The sequence below is a fragment of the Puntigrus tetrazona genome, chromosome 12 (assembly GCF_018831695.1).
Source record: "Puntigrus tetrazona isolate hp1 chromosome 12, ASM1883169v1, whole genome shotgun sequence".
In the NCBI taxonomy this organism is placed as follows: Eukaryota; Metazoa; Chordata; class Actinopteri; order Cypriniformes; family Cyprinidae; genus Puntigrus; species Puntigrus tetrazona.
Genome location: NC_056710.1, coordinates 8333292 through 8360411, shown reverse-complemented (window position 1 = coordinate 8360411; position 27120 = coordinate 8333292). Strand labels below are relative to the sequence as shown.

At 36.1% G+C, this 27120-nt stretch overlaps 1 protein-coding gene across 2 annotated transcripts; it reads left to right on the top strand.

The window, feature by feature from the left end:
- Positions 1–419: 419 nt before the first annotated feature.
- On the top strand, positions 420–26008 carry cpped1 (calcineurin-like phosphoesterase domain containing 1). Of its 2 annotated transcripts, XM_043253550.1 has the most exons (5): positions 420–618; positions 1329–1439; positions 4558–4776; positions 11835–12257; positions 21703–26008. In XM_043253550.1, the coding sequence occupies exons 2-5, from the start codon at positions 1373–1375 to the stop codon at positions 21924–21926; spliced, it is 933 nt and encodes a 310-aa protein (XP_043109485.1). In that variant the 5' UTR covers positions 420–618; positions 1329–1372; the 3' UTR covers positions 21927–26008. The 2 variants fall into 2 exon arrangements, with proteins under 2 accessions (XP_043109485.1, XP_043109486.1); XM_043253551.1 differs by lacking the exon at positions 1329–1439.
- The last annotated feature ends 1112 nt before the right edge of the window (positions 26009–27120 follow it).

Genomic DNA, 27120 nt, shown 5'->3' with positions numbered 1-27120 from the left:
TGTTTCTGTATGTAGATAGACATATACATTGTATTGATAATTATGAAAGTAAATAAATAAATGAAAGAGAGGATAAAAACAATACCAACTTAATAATAAAAATACAGACACTGCTATTAAACACTATCAGTCATTAGATATCACATTTATCACGAACGACTATCTTATACAACAATTTTAATTTGAGCTTATTTAATTTCCTCGTTTTACCTTGAAGTTATTTATGTTTGTTTTTACAGAACTAGCGTAATATTAGTACGCTACTGTGCATTTTGAAAGCAGTGCAACCTGTCTTTAATTTTGTAAGTTCAATTTTGTAAAATATATCCACATTGAGCATTAGAGAGACGACTTTTGATTCAGTCAGCCTGTCGCTGTCCGCTTTGAACGTTCCCAGACATTGCTAATACATCGCCAAACGCATCGATTTGCAAACACGCTCATTAAGTAACCCGTGACTTTGTCAGATTTCACAACGCACATCCAAAACACGATAACGAAATATAGTTTGAACGGTGTTTTGTCCTATATGTAACGTTAGTGGACGCGTTTCAATGGCAGTGGACGAAAGTGTCTTTCTGAGAGCGAAGGAACGGAGTTATAAGGGGCTGACCGAAGGTAACTACGCTTAGCTGAGGCTAGCTATTGTCGATTTACATGAACGTTATAGATAAGACTGTAACGCTCTGTATTATGACATGATTTTGGTTCAGTGCCGTTAATGTTTTCTGCTTGTAATCTAAGTTTACAGTTCTCTGGAAACTCGTGTTGACTTGTATAGTATTCCAACAAGTCTTTGACAAGCACTGACTAACGACTTCACAGGAAATGGCAATGTCAAGGAATAACAAACCACTTTGGCACTGAGCTGTATATAGTTGCAGTTTATATAGAAACTGACGTGTCACATGACGTACACACACACACACACACACACACACACACACACACACACACACACACACATTACAGCACACACTCAGAACACCTGACAAGAGTTCAGAGACCATTCCTTCATCCAGAATCAGACCCTTTAGGTCAGAGGACTGGAATGACCATAGCAGAAGCTTTGTTTTGCAGAGCGACCCATCTTTGTTATTGTTTTTGAGGTTTGGACTATTGTACAGTTGGAAGATCAAACATAGGTCCCATTATAAGGACTTCTAACTGAGATGGTCACTTATCCAGCAGAAATATAGTCCCACAACATCAAAAACACATCAGTATATTTCACTGTACACATGCAGTACTTTTTATCCCTGTGTTCACCCAACCTAACCTGTGTTTGCTGCTAAAAAGATTTTTTCGTTTGTTTTATCTGACCATAGAAGCCAGTCTCATTTGAAGTTCCAGTTGTGTCTGATAACTGAATATGCTGGAGTTTGGTTTTGGAGGAGCTAGGAGAATTCTCGAAACCCTCCCAAACAAAATGTGGAGATGTAGGTTTTTCTGACGCTACAATTCTCTAGAGAGTCTTTAGCCACTCAAACTCTCCTTCTCACTTGCATTAGGACGATGTAGACACACGTCCTCTTCCAAACAGTTTTGTAACATTTTATGTTGATTGGAAATTGCCCTGATAGTGGAAACGGGACTTTTCACTGCTCTAGCTCTTTTCCCAAAACCACTTCACTAATTTGTGAAGCTCAATTTATATATATATATATATATATATATATATATATATATATATATATATATATATATATATATATATATATATATATATATATTCTCATTGCGATGGATGGTTGAGGGAATGTGGGCTTTGCTTTCACTCCTATTTTTGTGAAACAGGATAATTCCATGTTCATAATCAACCTGGAGTGCTAAAAATTGTAAATGTGAATGGAAATATACTTCAGAGAAAAAACTACCCTCCATGACCTTCCTATCAGAGCAAAAGCCTCATGATTGCTTGACTTAAAATCGCTGTGAATATTGCTACGTAAATCATAGTAAAATGGATTGTCATAGCCTTTTTGATTAAAGATTGTGATACCAAAAATATAAATGAGCATTCATAGATAAGTTGTCTACAATAAAGTTAAAAAGATGCAGTTAGAAAATAGATTTCTAATATTCAATTTGCGCCATCTTTAACCTTGTTTTGGTGTTTCTCAGTGTGTAAGTGTTTTGTGTCCCTGTGTGCTTCCTCTGCTTGACTGTTTATGTAAATCCAGTCTGAAATCTTCATCTCAGACTAATTTCTTGCTTATTCTTTGCTTTGCGCTGGCAGTGTTGACATCTGCAACTTTTTTTTTTTTTGTGTGTGTGAAAAACCTACAGCAGTGACTGTTAGTGGATGCTGTGAGTTGAGTTGATATTTTAATGCTTTATCACAGGAGGCTTTTATCTTGACTTATGATTAGGTTAGCAGTATTTGAAAGCTCTGGGAGTCATCTGAGATATCCCTCTGATTTATGTTTGCTGAAAGAGGCTTGTGCTTATCGGCTGTCATGGGAGCTTTGTCTGCTCCTCTCAATTCATGTTGTTTAAAGTTGCCTGAAAATAGTTTCCAGTCTCTAAGGACTGCACATGAAAGAGTTAGACAACAAACAAGATTCCAGGCAGCAGATGGTCCATTTTAAATGCTTTTTGAGTTGGTCAGAAATCATGTGTTTTTATTTTATTTATTTATTTTAACCAGGTTTTGTGCTCTCCCAAAGAGATGCTTGAAGCATAGCAAACACTTCTTATTGTTAGAATGACAAAACGATCGGAACAGCATGTTTGCTCAATAGGGACTGACATCGAAACTTTGTGGGCTGCATTACTAATTAAAATGCAGCTTATTTAGAAAATTAAAAACATTTCTAATGAAGTGACACAATAGGTTTGGTGTCCGAGAGCTGATTCTTATTCAGAATACCATTGACACATGGATCCTTCCACAATGCAGATGAAATAGTTTCTCGCATTACAGCATCACTATCTAGAGTGTTGTTAGTGTTATTATTGAACAAATGACTCTTATGTAAAAGCAGAAACACACTATGTATCCGGTTTAATAATGTTTAATAAATCAAAACGCATACACAAAAAGAATGACTCTTGAAATACTTCTTACAGTGAATCGCAGACATACACTTCAAACAGTGTAGTCTGGGCGCTAAATGAAGACTTTTATTAGCTGGTTAATTTAAGTGAATCTAAAACATACTTTGCAACCAAGTTTGATTCCCTTATGAGTTTGGCTTCCTAACAAATTCCCCAAAATATGACTCTTCTTTTTATATTACAGTTCTTTTTTTAATGGGCAAGTGTAGACTGTACTCCCCTATGAACTCCCGGTTCTTTTTACCGAATCAAAATATCCTGCACAATCCCCAGCAAATGAGTCTTAAAGGTTAGTCCACCCCAAAATGGGAAAAAAAAGCTTTGTTCAACCCTGGAACACAATTTAAGATAATAACAAGTCTTTTGACTTGTCATGGTCTAGAAAAGTATGAAAGACATTGTCAGAATAGTCAATCTGCCATCAGTGGTTCCATCTGTATTTTATGAAGTGACTACTAAATATATCTTTCATACTTTTCTGGACCTTGACAGTGTTATATACTTGGCAGCCAATGGGAAAGCCAAAAGGCTCCCGGTTTTCATCCAAAATATCTTACATTTTTGAGAACGAGCAAAGCTTTTGCAGGTTTGGGAAGACATGGGGGTAATTAATGACAAAATGTGAATTTTTAGGTAAATAAATACTTCTTTAGTAAATTAAAAATATACTACGCAACCAAAGAAGTCTAAGTCCCCAACTCTCATGATCTGACTCAGGAATCTCCAGGACAAGCAGTGTAGTCCAACTGGTGATAATATTAGTTATCAAAAAACACTGCCCAATTTTTAGTGAACCATACAATTTACCGTTGATCGTGGCACATACGTCTTTGCTGTTACTGACTAGTTTTTCATATGACAATGTGTAGCTAAGGATAAATCAGAATCCTAAAATTCTTTTCCCTACTAGGATGCACTGTCAGGATCAGGAACAGATAGAAATTCTCTATTTTTCTTCTAGCTCTTGAGGCTTGCTGCTCTGTCAAAAACCCCTTCACACACTCAGTGTAAGTGAGTATAGTGGAAAGCAAAGACAAGACTTGTATGATGTTCCCAGCAGGGGTATCTTCTTCATTTATATTTTGACCAAGTTTTAATGCTGGAAGTTTCTCAAAGAATCATGGGTTTCTGAGTTTCTGAGCTGTATTTGTGCTGTAAACCCCGAGGTGTAAAAAATCGACTTTTTTTCCTGCCGTTTTTGTTTCCTTATAACACAAGAACTGCTGTGAAGGTGTTATGTATACAGCAGAAGTTTCCATATGACAAGCGAGGCGAACGTTTCCACAGGTTTCAGGTGTTAGAGCCGTGCCCTTAACTGACTCTCACTTGAGATAACGATTTTTATAAATACTTTAAACAGTTTGATTGTTAGCATCTTATGTTGTGTTTAATTATGCAAAACATTGTATGCATTTTCCGCAAACATGGCATTAATAATTGAGATTTTTACAGTAGACGCTTTGCCAGCCTCAGGTTATTTTTTCCTGTCCTTCCCAGATGAACAGAAGGAGTGGAACGGGCCCTTCTACTTCATCCAGGCTGCGGACCCCCAGCTTGGCCTGATGAAGGCGTGGAGGATTGGTGACTGTGATTCAGGAGGGGATGAGTGGACTGAGGAGGTCCGGCTCACAAAACAGGCAATCCAAGCGATCAACAAACTACGGCCCAGACCTCACTTCCTGGTCCTGTGTGGAGACCTGGTCCATGCTATGCCTGGTAAGACTGTAATGGAACGATTTCTTTTTTTAATAATCTAAAGAACCAATTTTTTTGTGCAATGGAAAGGTTCCATGGATGTTAAAGGTTCTTCATGGAACTCTCGATGCCAACAAATAACAAGAGTCTTGGCAAAGTATTAATAGTAAACACAGCCTGTCGGTGTTTAAGTAATTTGTAAGCAGGGTTTGTGCCAAATAGGGCAGGGCGGTATTAGAATATATTTATAGCGTACTGGCAACAGTATGAAGTGTGTATCAGTAGAGATTTTGCTATATGGTGTATATTGCTGTATGTATATCTGGACGGTCTTAAAGTGACTGCAGTTAGTTGCATATTAATTATTGGAAATAGTCATACGATTTAACATTTTCGAATAGGTAGGCGAGGCTATAAATAAGATGCATCTTCAGCTGTGGAACAGCAAAAAAGGATTGAATTTATTAGAGTAGAAGCACACTTTCAGGTTCATTTATTTTATGTTTATGATTGAAGAGGCAAGGTTTGTGTCGAGATTCTTTTTCAAGTCCTTTATTTTTCTGTCATCACTAATCTTTGAGGTGGCTGTTATGAATTGGAGCTTGTGGACCATCTGCATCCGTGAAGTACCTGCAATCTCGGCACTTATCTAATTGCCTCAGCTCAAAGCACACAGGGAAAAAGGGAAAGAAATAACCTCTGAAGGCCAGGCGGCAGTTATTCTGCACATATGAATGTGTTGACTGGTAGTCACCTGTGAAGGTGACGAGAGTGTTTGCACATTAGGTTTCAAGTGTCGGGTCTCTGAGTCAATGTTTCTTGAATGTCTTGCACATGAGTGCTGGAATCAAAGTGACAGTACATTTAAAGCTGTCGTGAATGTTTCTCACCAAGTGAATTTAAATCACTCAAATGTTGACAGTAACTGCTTTTTCAATGGCTGACTTATCAGATTATCCCCTTTTAGGATCCCAGGGAACTCTGAAGTGTCACATTTGCCTGATTTAATATGAGCCCAGGTTTGTGGCTTCTTTGCTGGATGTAATTTACAGGTCAGGTTGTGATAAGCCGCCTGTAAATGCACAGCTATGGAATTTTATGAGGTTTGGAGACCTTTAAATGGCCTTGCATCAACACTCATTAGTGTCAGGCCAGAAGAGCAGGCAGAGGATGCCATATGCATTACACGCCATGTCCGTCATGCGCTGTGTTTTCCTTCTCAGCTCAGCAAGGCTTCATCAGGCCTACGCCACTTCCTAGTCACCACTTCCTCATTAAGCATTAGGGTTTGATTCAAAGTTTTATTTTTGGCCTTTTGGTTCACAATAAAAATCACAGAAAAATAACAACACACCAGCGGACAAATAAAAGAAAAACAGGGGCGTGACTCTGATATGAAAGTGTTGGGGGATGGTTTATTATATCCAATCGAGGCTGCAAACACATGTTTTGACAAAGCTTCTATAACAATTTTCACTGTTGACTCAAAGAATGAATTTTTCATTTTTGATTCAAAAGTCCACTTTTCTTAGCACTTTTTTCTCTAGAAATGGATTTGTTAAATGTCAAGTCAAGTCGGATGCACAATGAAATGTGTATATTGTAGTTTATTGCAGGTTTCCACCTCAGAATGAATAAATTAAACAAAATAAGGTGATGTTTTTGTGAAAGAAATTCACCTAAAGAAAAATTCACATTTTTAAGATGCAGTCTAAAATTGCAATTTGTGAGAAACATGACACATTGTGGGATATATAGGAAAGTCACAATTCCAGTTCTCAATTATTATGCTTTGGAAAGAGCTGGCTTTCATATTATTAATATTATTATTTTTTATTTAATTAGCACCTTACCTTTTACTTTAACATCACCTAATTGTCGTATTATTCATTATTTATTGTTAAATATCAGATACATCTGCAAACTTATACAGAGAAAACAAATGAAACAATAAAGGGTTCCCAATAAAAATACTCATATTTAGGACACAATTACAGGACACATAAAATAACAAGTCAGACAGTGAGATCTGAAGTCACTTGTGAAATGCTTGGATGCTACAATACATTGCATTTATAAAAAAAATAGTATAATAATTTTCAAATAATTTTTAACATTTAAAAAAACGTAATATATTTTATTTATATACATAATGTTTCTATTATTAATATGATTATTATGATAATATTGTTATTAAATATTCAAATGCTTTTTATAGCTAATTATGTTAATTATGTATGAGTTGCATATTAATTAGTTGAAAAAAACATTGCACAGTTGTATGCTAAGATAAAGACACAATTCTGACTATAAAACTTACCACACTATCCAGTTCTTTAAAATGCACACAGAGTCACCCTATTATTCATAATTTTTTAAAGTTATGCTTAAAATAATTACTTATTCAGCTGATGCACTGCTGAAAAGATGTTCTTGCAATACCCTGGTGTTAACAGCAGGTGCTGTTTTATAACCACTTGTAAACATTGCATAACCTACGCTTTGTGTCTTTTTTTAAGTTATACACATGGCTGGGTGCTAAATAAACTCAGTGCCATGTCAAAAAAACGAACAAAAAAATATAGTTAAAAATGAAATGGCAGCAAATAAGTGTTAAAATTTTTCCACTGTGTGCAAAAGTGCAAGTGAAAATTATGAGGGCGTGCAAAAAAAGAAATGATTATTGTTGGATAGTCTACATCTGAGCGGCCATAGTAGCAATATATATATGTGATAAAATGCATATGTGCATTATAAAGGTTTCTGCTGTGTTGTTAGTGTTGCAGGCCCCTGGCAGAGTCCTCATTAAGCGTCTAGATAGCTTGGGTGTAGGTGCTTCTCCAGAATCTCTCAATATTGACCCCAAGGCTTTGCTAGGCTTTTCTGACTGCAGCAGTGAGAAGAGGCTGTTGTTTGGATGGCAGGGATCCGTAATGATTTTTTTTGGCCTTAGTCTTGCTCTGCCTGGTGTGGTTATCCTGCAGGCTGGGCAGTATACCCTCTGTGATTCATTCAGACCATCACACCTTGTGCGGGTCTCACACAATAGACAGTAATACTGCCTGACAGGAGGCTATCAATAGTGCACCTGTAAAAGAATATCTGTATCTTGGGGGACATCCTGAACTTCTCCAGGGAATAGAGGCATTTCTGTGTCTTTGCGATCGATTTTTTTTTTCTTTCGACTCGCATGGAGAAGAAGCAGTCATCCTTGAATTCTGCCATTTCAGCTGGCTGGAAGCTTGCTGTATATTATTAACAGAGCTTGTGGAGACGTTCCACCATGTTCCTCGATGCTGGAACATGTCAGTGTGATATCTGTCATCTTTAAAGGGGAGTTTCCCTCTAAAATAAACATTTTTGTCAGCATTTGCTTTGTCATCAAAAGCCATATGACTTGCTTTATTCCGTTGAACGCAAAATGAGTTCTTTACAGCTTGAAAGTGAATGATGATGACTAAAGGTAGCACAAACACATTCTTATCAAACGTTATGCTAGCTTTGTGCGAACCACATCTTAGTTATTCACCAAGAAATCTCCACAATTCTGAATATCATTCGCACGATACGGTTCCAAAACAAGTTTATGCTTTTGAAATAAGCATTTTATTGAATCAAAAATACAGTTAACACAGTAATATTATAAAAATCATGTGTGAGCCTGGAACAAAATTACAGTCATAAGCAGCACAGGCTTATTTGTAGCAATAGACAACAATAGATTGTATGGGTCAAAACTTACAGATTTTTCTTTTATGCCAGGGATATTAAGTAAAAATCATGTTACATGAAGGTATTTTGTAAATTTCTCACTGCAAATATATCATAACTTTATGTTGGATAAATAATATGCATATCTAAGAGCTTCGTGTAGACAACTTTTTTGGAATTTCAATTTTTCACATTTTGTTAACATATTACATTAAAATAACTATTTCAAAATATTTGAATGTATTATAAAATATAATTTGTTGGCGAAAATGAATTTTCAGCAGCCTTCACATTATTTTTCATAAATCATTCTAATGCTTATTTGGAGCTCAAGAAACATTTCTTATCAATTAGGCCTGTCGCAATAATCAATATATTGACTTATTGCGCAATATTTGTGCACAACCTCAATCATTTTTGGTTATGCAATATATTGCCCATTATATTTACAAAAAAAACCAACACAATAACATAAGAAATGTTTTTTGCATTCTTTGCTCTAGCTCTGAGATGCTAGGTGCTCAAATTTATTTCAATCCTTCTACAAAAAAATGTAATCTGTACTTTATGGACCTGGTCACTGAACTTACATTAATGCAAAAAATGAGCCGCTGAAACATTTTGCCTAATATCTCTTTTTTGGTTTATGAAAGTGAAATCGTAGAGGTGAACGGTCCCTTCTTTATGACCTTTTTTTGATGATATCAGGGCTTCGAGCGAACGTCAGTCAATATTTCCTTCATTAAACACTTGCTGTGACTCTTCAAGCCTCATTGGCGACCAAATCAGATTTTATTTCAGCCATTCTACCTCCTGCGTCCTGCCTGTCATAATGAACAGTGAGCGGCAGCATGTTGGACAAGCAAAGTTCGGCTCGGTAATTGAAGGGCCGCTCCATGATATCGGCACAGAATCCTTCTGAGCTTTCCGGTTCAAGGACTTCTCCTGACTGGCAGCAGGAGAGATCATCGAGGGAGGTGATTAGATTTGGAGAGCACTGAACCTGATTCTTTTTCTTATGGGGACTATAAAAACGTTTGCCTGCCGCCTTGTAGCCTTGTGTCTGCTGCGGTAGGGGACATCTCAGAAGGTGAGGCGGAGGTTTTCTTATTCTTCTGTTTTCCTCTTCCACATACATTTTATAGGTTTTTAATTGCTGTTGAAAGCGGATAAAAGTGAAGTTCTCTGAGGAGCAGCTGCACATCAAGTGGGCTGACCAGAGGGAAATCAGCTCCGGAAAAGCCCTCTTTTCTCTGTATGTTTAGCTGATAGAGATCTCTTTTGGGAGAGATTTTAATAGGTTTCTTTGGGATTTGGCACTGCTGGGAGAAATTGGGGACCTGTTGAAATTAATGTTACATAACTTAGAGAGAAAGTCAGATTCGCTTATTGGGAAATGGCATTGATCACAAAGTAAGAGTGATAATTGGCCTGTTCACACCAAGAACACTTGCTTTTTTTTTTTTTTCAAAGAACACATAACAAGCCGTCTTCGTGTTAAAGAAATTGTATTTATTAGTTTGAAAGCGTAATGTGAAATTCTATACATTTTTTTAATTATATGTATCTATTTTAAATCTGTAAAAATGTGTACAAAATTAAATTGTATGGACTATGTTTTTGTTGTTGATTTTTTGCCTGTTAGAAATTATTAATCATTGTCACTTTATTGTCTAATGCAAAAGATATGTGTGACAATTAGCTCTACAGATGTTCTTTTGCGTAAAAACCTAAAATAAATCAAACAATAATTCCAAACAATGGCCATCATGACAGGAATTACCATCAATATCGATAAAATTTAAAATAACATTTTACATGTAGCATGCCATTTCTCTCGAAGTAGTCATAGATATATTCATAGATATATTCAGATATATTTACTACTCTCCTCTAACTCTAATTCCAGTCCTCACGCACACCCCGCTCTGCACATTTTGTATGTTTTCTCTTACTGCTTCAAACTTTTGTTCTATTCGAGCGTAAGTGCCCTGCGAATCGGATTCTACCGTAATTCCAGTTCAGATCTTTATCCTCCTGGTATGCATTTTGGTCGCTTAAGTGAGTGATTGGTTAGCACTGTAGAGGGCTGCTTCATAGCAGTATCCAAATTTTTAGTAGGGTTAATTCTCTCCATAGACTAGAATCATAGTCTGTTGATTTAGTTTTCTTTGTCTAGCATTCACAACACCACAGTCACTAATGCCAACTCTAATTTCAGCTCCGCTACTCATTGAGTTTCAAATTCACAGCAGGCAATTAGCAAGATGCCCTACTTGTCATATTAGAGGTAACCTAAGGCTGTTATTAACGAGCTTCAAAACTCAACGCTTGACAGTCTGCCTTTACTTTAGAGAAATGCAGTTAGACCGAATGCTTCCCCATCTTCTGTATAAAACAGAAACTTTATTCTGAATCCTTCACATATTGCCTGCTTCGGTATTCTTTTGAAGATGGAAGGAGCCATTGAAGATAGTATTTATATACTATCACATGCCCGTCTGGCGCTGCATCTTATTTTCCACTGAAAACCGACTGTTCCTGCTGTGCTCTATATTGCTCCAGAGGATTTAACTGTAGTGTTTTGTTATGTATCTAGTCTTTTCTGCTCCTATGCATATTATTCCACAAAAACATCTACATATGTTGTGTGTGTGTGTGTGTGTGTGTGTGTGTGTGTGTATATATATATATATATATATATATATATATGCTGGGCAACAATCAACCACATTCAAAGTTATCCTGATTGATCACATTAAAAATAAATGTTCACATAATATATGTGTATTTATCTATTAGGTATATATAAATGTACACGCATGCACATATTTATGTATATAAATAAATAATATTAAAAGAATATATAAAATATATTTATATATAATATAAATTACATGAATATAAATATATACATCTAAAAATACATCTTTAGATATTTTCAAAATAAATACTTTATATATACATAATACATGTACACAGTACACATATATTACAAAAACAAAATCTTTTATTTTGGATGTGATTAATTACGATTAATCGTAGCCAAGCACTAACATGTTTGTGTGTATATGTGTGTGTGTGTGTGTGTGTGTGTGTGTGTGGAGGATATGCTGTCATATGCTTAATCGGATCCAAAATTAAGTTTCACTAATTGTGTACTAATTGTGTATATTTGAGATAATGTGTGCAAATATTTAAAAATCAGATATTTAAAAAATACCAACTAAGCTCTGTCTAAAACCATGCCTCAAATATGCTCTTGTTGAAATGGACCTCATTACAGAATTAAATTGGGTTGCAGATGTTGTTTTTGAACTTCTTTAAATGAGGCTTTTCAACCAAGAAAAATCTCTTTAATTTTTCAGGATGTCCGTTCAGAGAAGAACAGGTTAAGGACCTCAAAGAAGCACTGAGAGGCACTGACCCCGACATTCCTCTTGTGTTCGTCAGTGGCAACCACGATCTTGGCAACACACCTACTCCGGAGAGCGTGGAGCAGTTCTGCCGCCACTGGGGCGATGATTACTTTAGTTTTTGGGTGGGTGGGGTGTTGTGTTTAGTGTTGAACTCTCAGTTCTTCTTCGACTCATCGGGCTGCCCCGGGTTAATGGAGGCCCATGAGGTCTGGTTGGAGAGCCAGCTGCAGAGAGCCACCCAGACCCCCTCCCACCACGTGCTTGTCTTCCAGCACATTCCGCTCTTCCTCCGTACACCGGATGAAGAGGATGACTACTTCAACCTGCAGAGAGGAATCAGAGAGCGCTTGATCCAGAGATTCAAACAAGCAGGTGAGAAGAAAGCACTTGAGCCTTACACATCAAGCAAGGAAAGTGTTCATCCCTCGTAGTGTAAAGTATTAAAGAGTGATCTCTCGTTTAGCCTTTTCATATTACACAAAGTAAATTAGTATTGTTTTATTTAGTAAAATTGCTAGAATTGCTAAATAAATTATATGTGTACGTATATATATACACAGTATATGTATGTCTATATGTATATATATGTGTGTGTGTGTATATGTGTGTATAGTTATATATATATAAATATTTATTATATATATATATATATATATATATATATATAAATTTTTTTGGAATATGTAAAGTATATATTCATGCAGGCAAATGATGACTTGCAATTAATCACATCCTAAAAAAATTATTTACAAATACACACACGCATGTATATATTTCAGAAAAAATGTATATATTAACAATATTTATATATAAATAATATAATATATAAATTAATATATAAATTAATTTTCTTAATATTTACATGCATTTTTATTTTGTTTAAAAAAGTAATTGCAATTAATCATTTAACAGCACTAGTATATATGTGCCCGGTTTTATAGACAGGACTTAGCCTAAGCCAGGATTGTGCCATAGTGCAATTAGGACATTTAAGTAACTTTTATAAACGTGACTTAGAAAAAAGCATTATCTTCGCACCAAACAAAGGCACTGCCATGTTTTCTGATCAGTTAGTAGAAAGATTCTTTCAGTTGAAACAGCTCAGATTTGAATTTTAGTCTAGGACTAAGTCATGTCTGTGAAACCGGGGAATAAACTTAAAACTGATAATATTTTAGGTTTCTGCTTCATCATTTTTTTTATAATGTTAGCAAAATAAAAAATTAAGTTAACCTTTAAAAAATAAGTTATTATGTTTTATTTAACCAGGCAATCAGAGTTGTAAATGAATGGAGAACTGCTGAATTTCCCCCCTAAATGTAATAGTATAATATTGTAATATGAAATGAAATAATACGGGTGTATAAGACCCAGAAATTATTGATGTAAGAATGCTGCAAATGGCACATTCATGGTCACATTATTAGTGCCTTTGTCTTGCCGATGGCTCTTTAATTATGCTGTGAGTGCCCTGGAGTGCTTTTACAGGATACATACTAAAAGCTTTACAGACAAGAAATATTCAGGTTGTCCATACGCAAGATTCTATTATGAGTGTTGACTCTATAAGAGGCATGTTGTGCATAGGTTAATTATTGATCATAGAACTCAGAGCAGGTCGAATCGGAGCAGATTTTGTTTTATTTAACAGCTGGGTGGACATACGCGGCATTCATTACTCGATACTGTATTCTCATGTTGATATCTAATGAGCATTTTTAGAGCAAAGGGACTGCCCTCTGCTTAAATAAAGATTTCCACTATTAACAGACTTTCAGCCTGAAAAGCCCTACACAAGGACGTTGTCATGTGGCTACAAGGAACAAGAACTCCAATGTTATTGTTGCAGCTATCAAATGATATGCATAATTGAACATGTCTGATTAATTCACTCTCCATTTATTTTCTGTTATACATAGCGGTTCTGACACCAGAAAACATTAAATGAGCTGCTGTTGGAAAAGTAACAAGTAAAGCCAGTGGTTTGAGGGTTATGTAAGCCATGAGGGAAAGAATACACATCTCTTTTTGTTCCAAAGGTTAGTGTTCAAAAGAAACAATATATATTGATCTTTGCACGGTCAGAGATGCATCATGGTGCATTGATACTGAAAATCGATTTTAAAAAATGGGCAAAACCAAAAGATTTAATCTCCGTAGTCATGGCGTCTTTTAATGTTATATTCAAACTTTCATCTCTCGTTTTATACATGCTGTGTGTTCATGGAAATCAAGTAGAGTGTAATGTAAATGAGTCGGGCGCCAGAGACACATCCACTCCGAACACCACTTTTACTATTTCCATTTCCACTTTGTAATTTCTCAATGATCAAAACGCGAAGGATGCAAATATGAGGAATTTGCTTGAAAAAAATAAACCAATCCTCTTGGAGATCAGAGATCACTGTCGGAGGAGAACACAGCCACTGCCCACAAACTCATTTTCCCGGGCTCTTTGAGCTCGTAGATTTAATATCCTGCTGCAAATCATATTTGTATGATTTAAGCCACATTTTCTAAAAGGCAGTGAGGCTGTCAGAAGATGATCTTTTTTTGAGACATCTGCTTTAGGGGAAAACATGCTGATCACTCCAGATGTCTGTTAGCTTTGAGGTTTGTACAGTGGGTGGCGATTGTAATGAATAAATATAATATACAGTTTATCGCTAGCTGTTTACAGAACTATATTCTTTTGCTAACCTTTTAACTATGATATCCAGTCATCAGACATTATAAGATTGTTTTTTATTGATGATATATATATATATATATATATATATATATATATATATATATATATATATATATATATATATATATATATATATATGTATATATATATATATGTATATAGGGCAATCCTATTGGACGTTCTGTAACACTCACCTAAGCTAGCACCAAGGTGGGAGGAGCTCAGTGAAGTGTCTAGGGCTGCAGTGAAATGAAAAATCTTGGCCAAAGCCGAATGAAATGGAAAAACTGGACAGAAGGCTGAATACAGCATTTTCAGAATTGCATAAATTAAATAGCCAATATCTGCTTTTTACAGTTTGAATGTAAAACTTTTTTTGGGCCATTTTTGAGAGCCCCTTCATTCAGACATGTATTTTTAACGTAAAAATCACTGCAGCCTTGCTTTTTTTAGAAAGATTAGAAAATATTACAGATCCCAATTGAAACAGCATGTATGAGTGCGTGTACATGATTTATATTTTAAAAAATGCATGCAAATGTTACTGAGCAGCTGACTAATAACACTTTGAGCGCAGATTTGGACTTTGAACCCGCCGCAAGCTCGTGCTTGTAATGATTGTAGTGTTTTTCTCTTGACACTTTTAAATGCCTTTACACTGCCAGCATGTTTTCTGCATGAGCGCGCACGTATATTTGATTGCATCACATCATTGTTGGGCATAATTTATTCAGTCTTTTCAGTTGCTTGGCATTCAGTGTATTCCTAGAAATATCAATTGGAATGCCTTTATTTAAAGGGTTACTCCACCCCACAAATGAGAATTTTGTCATTAATTACTTACCCCCACGTGTTTTCAAACCCGTAAAAGATTTGTTTGTCTTCACCAACACAATTTAATATATTTTGGATAAAGACCGAGAGTCTTGTGTATGTCCATTAACTGCCAAGCAATTTCCACTTTCAAGGTCTAGAAAAGTATGAAACGCATCAGAACAGTCCATCTGCCATCAGTGCTTCAACTTACCTGTTTCACAGAAGAAGCCTTTAAGGTTCTACCCATTCTCAGCCTCTTCATTGCTAGTTTTCAATTATTTTGTGGCTAATCTTATATTTACAGCTATAAATAAGAGAGCCAAACTATACGTTTTTCTCACTATATAAATACATTTCACACATTTTCTCTCAAAATCAGCACAGATACTTTTTGCTGTAAGGGTGTTTTGAACACCTGAATACTGGGCTGCATTCTTTCTCAATCGTACACACAGAATAAACCCACGAGACATTTGTTTGAAGTCCATATCCTAATGGCATCTTTCAGAAGGCTGTAATGTTAGCGCTGAAGGGTTAAGCGAATTGTATATGTTTGCGCGCTTTGTAAATACCCTGGATTGCATCTTATTGGTAAATCCACAACTGTACTCTTGACAGCAGCACTAAACACACAAGCAGAAGGAGAGCTTGTGCTATCTTAAAAGGCAACTTGTGTTTTTGAGCCCCCATTGCATTGTGTTATAATGCAAAACCATTTCATTTTAAATTACCATTTAACGTTTCTGACACTGCCAGTGGTGCTATCTTGTAGTGTGTTAATTAGCAGTGATAAGCCAAGTATTTCCTCTGCTATTTCAGCTGTCTTAAGGCTCTCATTCAGCACACGCCAGTATAAATGAGCGCGGGATTTGGTTAATCAACAGAACGCTTGTCATCTGCAGAGAATTGTAGGTAAGCTGGCAAGCGTGTTGTTTTAGGCAGACATTGAAAAGATGTGTGTTCTGTGGAGGTTGCGGTGTGATGGAGAGCCCATTGTTATCAGATATCCTTTAGGAGGGGCTTGGCTGTGTTTTTGTGTATCTCAAGGTCTTGCATCATTGTGCGTTGTGTTTCAGGGGCTTAAAGATAACTAGCTTAATTTGGCAAAAATGGACTTAACAGGGTCAGTCTGCAAGCCCTGGATTGCGTTTGGGGTTTCTTCAACTATTATGTCTAAGATTGGTAATTTGGTTTAAGGCAGTTGTTCACCCAAGAATGACATTTTTCAGAAAATTTACTCACTTGTTTTTTATTGGAAAATAAATGTAGCATTAAATCACTTGCTCACCAATGGATCCAGTGAATGGGCGCTGTTAGAATGAGAGTCTAAACAGCTAATAAAAACACATCACAATAATCCACAAAATCAGCTCTAGTCAATCGCTAATGTCTTGTGAGGCAAAAAGTCAATAAAAACATATTTAAAAGGGATACATTAAATGTCTGAAGACATGTTGCAGGTTCCAAAAAGCTAGTGTGCATCTAATGCTTTTAAAATAATTTAAAAACTCTTTATTAATTCCACACAGTATTTTCAGGAAGTGATAAATGGATGCAATATATGACCAGCATAAGCAATGCTCTCATTAAATCATTTTGACTTCCTTCTGTCTTGATTATTTCAGTTTTGTGAATTGTATCCCAGTGGCTAATGACAGCACACACAAACAGGCAGAAACACACACACACACACACACACACACTTCATTAATGCATTTGAACCTTGAATCATTGTTTGTGGGCAATATATGAGCCCATACCCTGTACTTATACGACAAGCACAGTAATAAGCTATTTTAACCCTTTATCAGAGCGCTCTGTTTGAATAGGCATGGCGGATTGTGGACTTTGGAGTAAAGGCCCACTGCTATGATGGGCTAAAAGGTCTGTATGTTTGACCCCATACGTTCTTCACATATGGATGCTGATTTAGATTTAGGTTCAAAATGCATAAATACTCAGTATCTGTAATAGACAAAGTGACCACATAAAAAAAAAGACTCTTGTGTGATGCGACATCACTGTCAGATCCACAGCATCATCTTTTAGTTTCAGTCTTCCTGAAAATACTGTGTGGAATTAATAAAGAGTTTGGTTAAATTATTTTAAAAGCATTAGATGCTAGCAAAAATAATCTAAACGTAAACATTTTGGAACTGAAGGTGAAAATTGAAATCTGCAACACGTCTTCAAGGACGTTTTTGCAGGTGACAGTCATTTAATGTATCCCTTTTAAATATGTTTTTCCAGTTAAGAAACAGCTGCACCGTGTGTATAGGAATCAGCTTGATTGAAATTGCCAAGCACTATGCCAGTTGCCTTTCATGCATATTTGGATTAAATCATAATTACACATTTAGAACATCTACAGTGATAAATGGATGCAATGTATGACCAGCATAAGCAATGCTCTCCTTGCACAGAATCATTTTGTACTTCCTTCTGTCTTGCTAATTATTTCTGGCAGAGTTTTGTGAATAATGTATCCCAGTGGCCTAATGACAGCACACACAAACAGGCAGAAACACACACACACACACACACACACACACACACACACACACACACACACACACACACACACACACACACACTAAACCGTTAATGCAGTCTGAGTAGTTTGAATAGACGAGACTGAGGATTTACATATCATCCAAATCTGGCAGATCCGCTAGTTCTGTGGCTGGAAATAGAGACTCTAGAAGTGCATTTAGTGTGTCTCCAGAGAAGTGAACACAGGACGTCGTCATACTTCCTTATTGGACTACATCTCTGGCTTATTTTATGTGAATGTTTATTTTTAGTATGTACTATTCTCTCACATTCTCAGCAAATTTCACCTCTCTCAGCCAAAAGGCATGTTGATCTCTAGATACTACTATTCTTGCAGTAATGAGCCCATTAATTAACGGGCAGATAAACAGGATTTTCTCAAATGTATCTACAAGATGTGAAATAAAAAGCAATTCATGAGATGGAAATAAGTAGCTGCAAGCCATGGACAAAATTATGGAGGAATTCACTGAGGAAGCGGTGCTGAAGGGTGCTGCCATATTCTGCTCATAGCACTGCTGTTGGCATTAGTGTGGAATCCCAGAATTCCCAGCGGAATGACCATTTTTTTGATCATCTTTAGATGGATATCTTCTTATAAACAGGAAGAAACTACTGACTTTACAGCAAATCTCCACAACAAAATCCATCCCAGCACTGTTTGTTGTTAAGAGATCACAGCTTATTAATCAGTCTGATTACAGAACTGGTGGGAGTATGGACACACTGGTATGTTCACAGCCAAAAACCACAACCGAGAAAAGCGACTGCAAGCGTGCTGAGACGCTGTCGCAAAAATGCAGAAACTTTTATGACGTACAAAGCAAAACAATGTCGAAACGGAGAGGCGCTTGCGATTACCTGAACAGAGAAATGGAAAACAGAGAAACTGAGATGTTAATGGAAAAGACTTCCTATTGTAGCATTAAAAGCTTATTTTTGCGTTTGATTTAGGGCTGCATAACAATCATCGTGCGATATGTAATGCGCATCTTGTCGGTAAAGCCGGTGATGATTAATACTTTTAAAATTGAGGTATGTCAAATGATCTTGATCTTTTTGACTGTATTCTTTATAAACATCATAAAACTGTGGCATCATTTTGACATAATCTGTTAAACTAATATTAAATGAATACTATTAAATTGTCGTTCCATCTTTTCAGTTTTTACAAGCTAATTACATCAGCTTAATTTAAGTTATTTTAACCTTTTTTAATTTTGTCCTGTTAAATGCTTTTGTGTAGTTGTTTGATTGATTCATTCATTTGTTCAGTCATTCATTTACTTGATGAATATGGCATATTGACTCCCAGTGTCACAGACAAAGCTTAAGTCTAGTCGCAGACTAATATGCATGACCTGAGATTAAACTGACTATCCGAAAAATGTCTGAAAATTACTGTAAAACTGATTTTAAAGGACGGCAGGCCTTTGTTTTGTCTCAAGATGCACAGAAAGCATTGTTATTTTCTAAGGATCATTTATAAAAGATTTCATAAATAAACTATGGCCTAATCCTGGCTTAAACTAAGCCTCGTCTGTGAAACCTGGCCTGAAAGTTTATTATTCAGCTTAATTTCTAGAAAATGACAGAATCATACAAATCATGTTTTTAAGCTGTATTTATTCACGCCTCAAATATTGCTATCAAGGTTACAAAAATTGCAAAAACTAAAATATTAGTTAACTAAAAAAGTCTATGCATATTTTTACTGACCGTTCACAGAAAATAATACAACCAAACCCTGTTTGAAAACTTTCAGGCCTGTTTTGTGAAGTATTTGTGGGCAGCGTCTCCTGTTTTGTAGCAGGTTTCAGGCTGATGTGTAGTTACAGTAGATGTGTGCAGTCATTAACAGTATTGCATGTCTAATTATTCTATCCGGTAGTGCAGTAGAGAGAGTGTCCTTAGAGTAAATGACTTGTTTAAGAACTGCTTTGATTTTTCTTCCCCCTCCACACTTTCACATCTGACTTCTCCAGATAATTGGACACTTTTTTTTTTATTCGTCATGTTTCTGTTGCTTGTTTCCATCGAGTGGATTAGAGGTTATGATATGTGGAAGATGCTTGAAATGTGCATAATCTTCCGATTAAAGTCATTTAAATGCAGTTATAATGCATGGTGCTGTTTTAATTGGTTTTTTTAATTTTAAGGAAGGTTTTTGCTTTATGAGCTGCATTGTGTGAGAGTCTTCAAGTGTCAAGGTATTGTGTTTGTTTGTGTGGTTTCATTAGCAGTGTCCATCGGAGCATGCAGATAGCTGTCATGTGCATGTGGAACAAGAACAACTTGTGAAAGTTAGATGAACTCTGACAGCAAGCGGCAGTCTGTAATTATACCTCTCAACATTGTATTCTGTCATAGTAATTTTCTCCTGTCTTCTATTTATTTTGGTGTGCCGTCTCCTATCTTGCCATCATCCATGTGGTTTTTGGCACCTTTGCGTTGTCTTTGCGTTTCTGTTTCCAAATGCGTCTATTACCTCGGTCTGGGAGACCACCTTTTCAGAATTCTCTTCAGAAAAGGAACCTCTGGAACCTTTGCCACCTCCAGCCTCGCGCCTCTCACAGAAGTGAGAGCTCATTTGTGTGTGTCTCTCTCTCTGTGACTTGTTTGATGAACTGTAGTGATTCTGCATTCAGTTCGTTGCTTTAAATTCCTGAATGGCAGAGCCTCATCTGCTGGTGCAGGGGAAGAGATGAGAAGCTACACAGTGGTTATGCAGATGGATGGAAAACTGGCCATGCCCGTGTGGATTTTCAGTCGGATCTACCAGCGTTTAGGCATAGTCAATCAGACAGGAAATGCAGATGATTCAGTGGCAGGGTAGAACTCGTAGCCTCAAAATGTTGGTTTGATTATAGTCTTTTGCATGAATGCTCTCCACATGGCAGCTCACTCTGGTCAAGGACTGACTACTTAGAATGGAATACTTCATATTTTTGAAATAAGTCTCTTATGCTCAACAGGGCTGCACTTTTTTGATTAAAAATACAGTAAAAACCCTTGCATTGTGCAATATTACAATTTAAAAAACATTTTAATATGTTAATATAATGACATAAACTTTAATGTGTATATATGTTAATAAAATATTATGATCTATTCAAATTAATTTTGTTCTATTTTTTTTCTATTCTGTGTTTTCTTTTTATTTATTATATATATATATATATATATATATATATATATATATATATATATATATATATATATATATATATAGTGTTCTGTTGTTTTTGTCTTTAAGTGCCATGAAGGGTGATTTAATAAAACAACCCAGAAACATCCCATTGACACCTGATTTAAGTAAAACTGTGTGTCTTCTAACAGCAAAATTATCCTTAGGTGTCTGTGACCACATCAACAATAGCTCTGACTGCACTGGACAACCTGGCCTTAACATTTCAGTTAAGATTTATAGTTGCCTAACGCCTAAGAGTGTCACACTGAGTTGGATGATGTCTCATCCCTATGAAAACAATCAGTTTAGAATAACATGTCTAGTGTTCGACTACACCTGCTGTGCAGCAGTAACCAGACAGACTCCAGACGATGCCTTTACAATTATGTACAGTATATGGAAAATAATGTTTTTTGAAACTTAAACCACATAAACACATTGCATTACACCAAATACATGAAATAATGTTTTTTTTTAGCAAAATTATATGACCCCTTTAAGACTAATGTGGTCATGATTTGACTATTTTGTTTAACTAGACGTTAACTAAATATCTTTTGTTTCAGGGGTGAAAGCTGTGTTCTCCGGTCACTACCACAGAAATGCAGGGGGCTGCTATGATGGGTTGGATATGGTGGTTAGCTCCGCTGTTGGTTGTCAGCTGGGAGATGACACTCATGGTGTGCGAGTGGTGGTAGTTACTGAAGATGACATCATCCATCGCTACCATAGTCTGGACCAATTAACCGAAAGAGGAATGGACGAAGACCTGAAGAAATTGTTGGTTTGAGTCCACCTGCTGATCACTAATCATGGGGTTGTATCTTCATCTTCAGCATTCATTATAGAACCTGAGCCATTGTTTATACATTTAGAGCTATCAGGTACGGAACAAAAAGAGCTCAGAAGAGTTCACAATACATTAGTAAGCATTAAAAATTGGATCCAGTGGCTCTTTTGATCTTTGATACTCACATCATCTGTCTCCATACTTTAATCATGCAAATACGTCGGAGAATTTCTTAAACACTGAAGTTAAATCACCTCATCATACTAATGGAGTGAGGAGATGCTAGGGTACAATGGTAGTTTAATAGTGCTGAACATTTTGGATGACAGTTTGATGAGTTCACTTCTTGCTCCTCTCTGCTCATTACTCTGAGAGGAGGAAAGAGGCAATCTCCATGGTAACTATTGAAAGACGTGGCTGCGGTGACCGGGACATCGAGTCACTTGTTCTGTGGGTGGATCACCAAAAACATAATTGCTGACCTCACCTCACACTTAGAAGCTCTGAAAACAGCCGGGTGTGACTGAACGAATTTGCCGGCGTGCACGCAGCAAGAAAGACATCTTAAAATGACCAAGATCTTGTCTGAATCTGTGACCTCGTAGCTTTCTCACTAGTGTCATACATGCTAAAATTAAACGGGATATTTTCCAGTTTTCTCTGAATCTTTCCATGTAACATTTCTGTGTAATTTCTAATGCTACGATCATTCAGAGGGGTTCAGAAAAAACATAAATTATGTAATTGGCATTCGGCTTGAGTGTAAAGTTGAACTGAAAATGAACATGATTATCAGAATGTTGCAGCATTTGATTTAATGGTGGTCTGCAGGAACATCTGAATGACTTAATGTCCTGCACAATAGAGTTCACACATTGCAGATTTACAATAACACTTAACAGGAAGGTCCTATTTGTTAACTAACATGAAGTAGCAGTGGGCAATACAATTTTGTGACGTTTATTAACGTTTATTAATGTTAAAAAATACATGTTCAGCTTTTGATTAAAATAGATATTAGTAAATGTTGAATTTAACATTAATCAAGACTGATAAATGCTGTAGAAGTATTGGTCATTGTGATTTCTTAACTAATGTGGTTAATAATGTTAACAAATTAAATACTGGAGATTGTTACCAAATTTACTTCTTTAAATAATGACTTAAGAATCAATGATAAATGCAGAATTCGAAACATTTTTTATACGTTTCATCTTTATTTAATTTTTTTCAAAATCTTATAACTGTGATTATTTCAAGATTTAATGGAATACATTATTTTTAGAATTATATGCAGTACATATTTTATATTATACTTCAAATGACAGCAAAATTAATAGAACAAAAATGTCATTCCTTGCCTGTATTTTCATGAATTAGCTTTTTATTTGAAGATCTTTGGGTTATAAATTCAGGGCTCCTGACTGCCAATACAATTGATACAAATATGACAAAAAAATACATTTGCAGGAATCATTTCAAATGCAGTTACCACTGTCAAGAGTTAGAACTTTGAGTGTTGTTATTCAGAAAAGAAAGATTCATAGTTGGAACTTTGAGTCTTAAGAGCGGTTACTGAACTGCGAGACATTTTTGGATAATGTTTAATGTAAGTGAACCATATGCAGAAAGATGTGCAGAATTGTATTTGTATTTATATTTAACTACTTTCAAGATAACTAAAGTGACAGCATCAAATGGTAAAAAAGCAGAAAAGAAGTCACTAAACGAATCAGCGACAGAAGAAAAAAAATCCTTCATTACACAAAACAGTCTTTCCCGTTGCTAGCAGCTCACTGCACAGATCTGACTCAGTGAACCTAGACATAAAATGTCCCCTGTCATGTTACCTTATTTTCTCTCCAGCTTCTTCCTCTTGTATATTGAAAGCATCTTCCTGTGCTTTTTGTTCTGATCTCAGGCCTGAGGACAAGTAATCAGCATGTCACTCTAAGATAGCATGCGGTACTCCAGGATGTACAACATAATACGATTTGTCCAGGTCAGTGACTGCACCGTAGTAATGGCCTCTGTTCTTACATTGATAATTTGGATATGTCACAGCAAGTCAGCTGTAAAGAGATACACAGGTTTCTATTATTTTTTCAGGTTTCTTACAGAAATAGGCCATTGGTCCATTTGTAAAGCACAGTTTTTCTTGCCTGTCCTGGTTGATTCTCACATGGACAGGCAGCATAGCATTGTAGATGAATTCAGTCTTGGAACAGGAGGACATTTGACATTTAGCAGGTTGGTTTTCTTCACACAGCAGAATGAACTCCTACACTGAGTAAATCACAGGGCATCAACAGCCTGACATATAAACCACCAATAATAACCACCTGCCGAACAGCCAAAACTGGCTTTATCTTAGCTGCTATATTGAAGAGTAAACTTATTCCACAGTTAATTCCGGTCTGCCGGACCAATCAGAAAAGTAGGAAAAAATAAATTAAATATGAAATGATTCAATCTGTGACGGGGCATTTTTCTGCAGGTTACATCTACACGGCATTAGGTGTTCAGCTAATTCATTCTAAACATCGATTCGTGAGTGTTTTTTGAGCGAATCACTGATCAATTCACTCACAGATTCATTTAAAAATGTTGATTCATTTACAGTCTCAGAAAAAAAGGTGTCACGGTCACAATACTCTAAGTTGCAAAAGCGAAAAGGTACATCTTTGTACCCTATTTACTGCTAAATTGTACATATTAGTAGCTTTTAAAAGGATACCGACCGAGTAACATATTTGAAACTTTTTCTTTTTAATGGTATGTTGTTTAAATGAGTGATATGAGTGAGTCATTGAATAATTCACTTAACTGTTTCATTGAAAAACGCTGCTTCATTCAGGAACGAAACACCATTAACAGTTTTTCAGATGCTTTATTTGTGTGTCTTGATAGCAAAAGTAGACAATTATTTCTGATCTAAGACACGTCAGACAATATTAAATTATTGCTAGTAAAGGGGCCAAATACAAACACGAACAAATCTGCAAATGTCAGAGTTTACGAAAAGGTGTCTTAAAACTAGATAAAGGCCACCTGTGAGCATTCCCACATCTAAATCAAAATAAATAAGTAAAGGGTCCTAAAGTTTCTGAAGCGAGAACTTTCCACAAGCCAACACTTGAGGTTGTCAGTCAACCCTCACACAGACTTTGACAGATTGCTGTACAGTCTGCCCATCTGCGCAAGCTATTTTAGTGGAGTTGGACTGTAAGTCGTTTTCAGTATGCAGCGAGGTGGAGGGCACATTAGCAAAGAGACGGAGACACACAACATCATTAAGATGCCTCATTGGCATTGCAGAATGACTTGGCCTATAAATACCTGTCTAAATAAGACTAGAAAACCCTATTCGTTTTAGACAGATTGAGATTTTACTTCCAATAAATGTGCTTCTCATACATAATGCCATGGATCGTGTGACCTCCTATAAGACCTTGTCTTGTTTATACCTCTTTTGATTCTTTAATTAGAATTTCAACTCCTTTCTTAGCGTAGACATGACTTATTCTCGCAGAAGGTTTCTATATACTACATTGTATGTGAACATTAATCCCTTTTTTACTGGTTCTTTTAAAATCCAGTAAGAATACTAATGCGGATAATCTTCCACCACATTTTCTCACACCGGGCAGCCTTGATTTTCATCCTCTGCTTCAATTAGATTATTACACACGATATTAATATTTGGATTAAAGGGAATTGCAAAATGGGGCTAATATTTTTAAAAGCACCTTTAGACTTATCAGCCACACTGCAGTTCGGTTTCAACAGTGAGAGCTCCGTTTTTAAATTCATTCAACTGTCTGATCAAATGGAGCAGCTGTAGTAATTTCGTAAAATATCAAATGTGCCTCGACTTTCAGCCGCAAAGTATTTTCTGTTATTATTTGTTCTGTTGAAATGCATTTTCTGGTGACTCACAGCAGTGCATTTTAAATGCGAGACAGCAGTGAAGTCGCAACTGTGATTTTCCCAAAACACTCTGTATTACTGAAAGATCATTTATCATGTAACTAGCCCGTTTATTTTGTATCCTTGAAGCATTAAAATCCCACATGAACGTTCCCTCAGTGGTTTTTTAAGTTTACTTCATCAGGCTTACTCTTTTCTCGCTGTAACCTCATTTGGAGTTTGCAAACCAAATATCCTGCAGTGTTAGTCAAGTACCTTGGTGACTTTAATCCAATTTGTGGTAGGCTCTGCTTTAAAGGTGCTGTATCCTTTCAACTAACTCACAGTCTCTCCAAAACCCCACTGTTCCGATATGTAACCGCACACCTCAACGCTTAAAGTGAATGTTCACCCAAAAATGAGCGCCTTATGTTTATCAGAAAAAAGAAAGTCACTTGCGATGACATTAAATAAAGGCCTTTATCCCTTAAAATGATAATACTATTCAAAAATTATAGTTACCATACGATTTACTTATCTTCAAGCCATCCTAGGTGTATATGAGCTTGTTCTTTCAGAGTTTTAAGCTTTATAATGGCAGTGAATAACTGTTGAAAATCAATAGTCCAATAGTCCAATAAAGTGCATAAATCCATCATAAAAAAACTCCACATGGCTCCTGGGGGTTAAAAAGGCCTCCTGTAGTGAATCGATGCATTTGTGTAAGAAAAACAACCCATATTTAAACCTACAAACCATAATCTCTTGCTTGTGCTAACTGCCGTGCAAGCATTCAAAAAGGTTTCAATGAACGATAAGGCCTTTAAAATGTCTAAAATAAAACTTGCTGTAAAGCTTGTTGTACACAATTATACATTCTATTGTCGGTTAATTTATACTTTTCTGAAACATGTTAAAGGCCTTTTAGTTTCATTCTAAAAATGTTCTCCTTTAGGTCTATATGCATATTTCAAAACCATGTTAAAATGAGTCTGAAATATGATACATCAGGCTTTTGAGCTATGTTTTTTGTACATCTCACAATCTAGGTGGTATTGCATTACATTACGTTTGCCTAAAAGCTACAGACATTTATTGTAAAACCAATCCTCCTAAATATCATCGTATTACCGTATTGTTTAGAGATACAGAGCGACAAACGATATTTAAATACATTTGGAATGCGTTGTCTGCTATAATAGTTCATAGATTTATATTACAAGGTAATCAGTTTTGGTCTTGGATATATAAATATCCGCAATTGTACCAAAGTGTATACTTTCGC

Excerpts from the sequence above, each read along its gene's own strand:
- cpped1 (XM_043253550.1), top strand. The coding sequence starts at position 1,373 with ATGCTGGAGTTTGGTTTTGGAGGAGCTAGGAGAATTCTCGAAACCCTC. Across the intron at positions 4,777-11,834 it reads CCTGGTCCATGCTATGCCTG|GATGTCCGTTCAGAGAAGAA; the intron begins GTAAGACTGTAA and ends TTAATTTTTCAG. Across the intron at positions 12,258-21,702 it reads CCAGAGATTCAAACAAGCAG|GGGTGAAAGCTGTGTTCTCC; the intron begins GTGAGAAGAAAG and ends CTTTTGTTTCAG.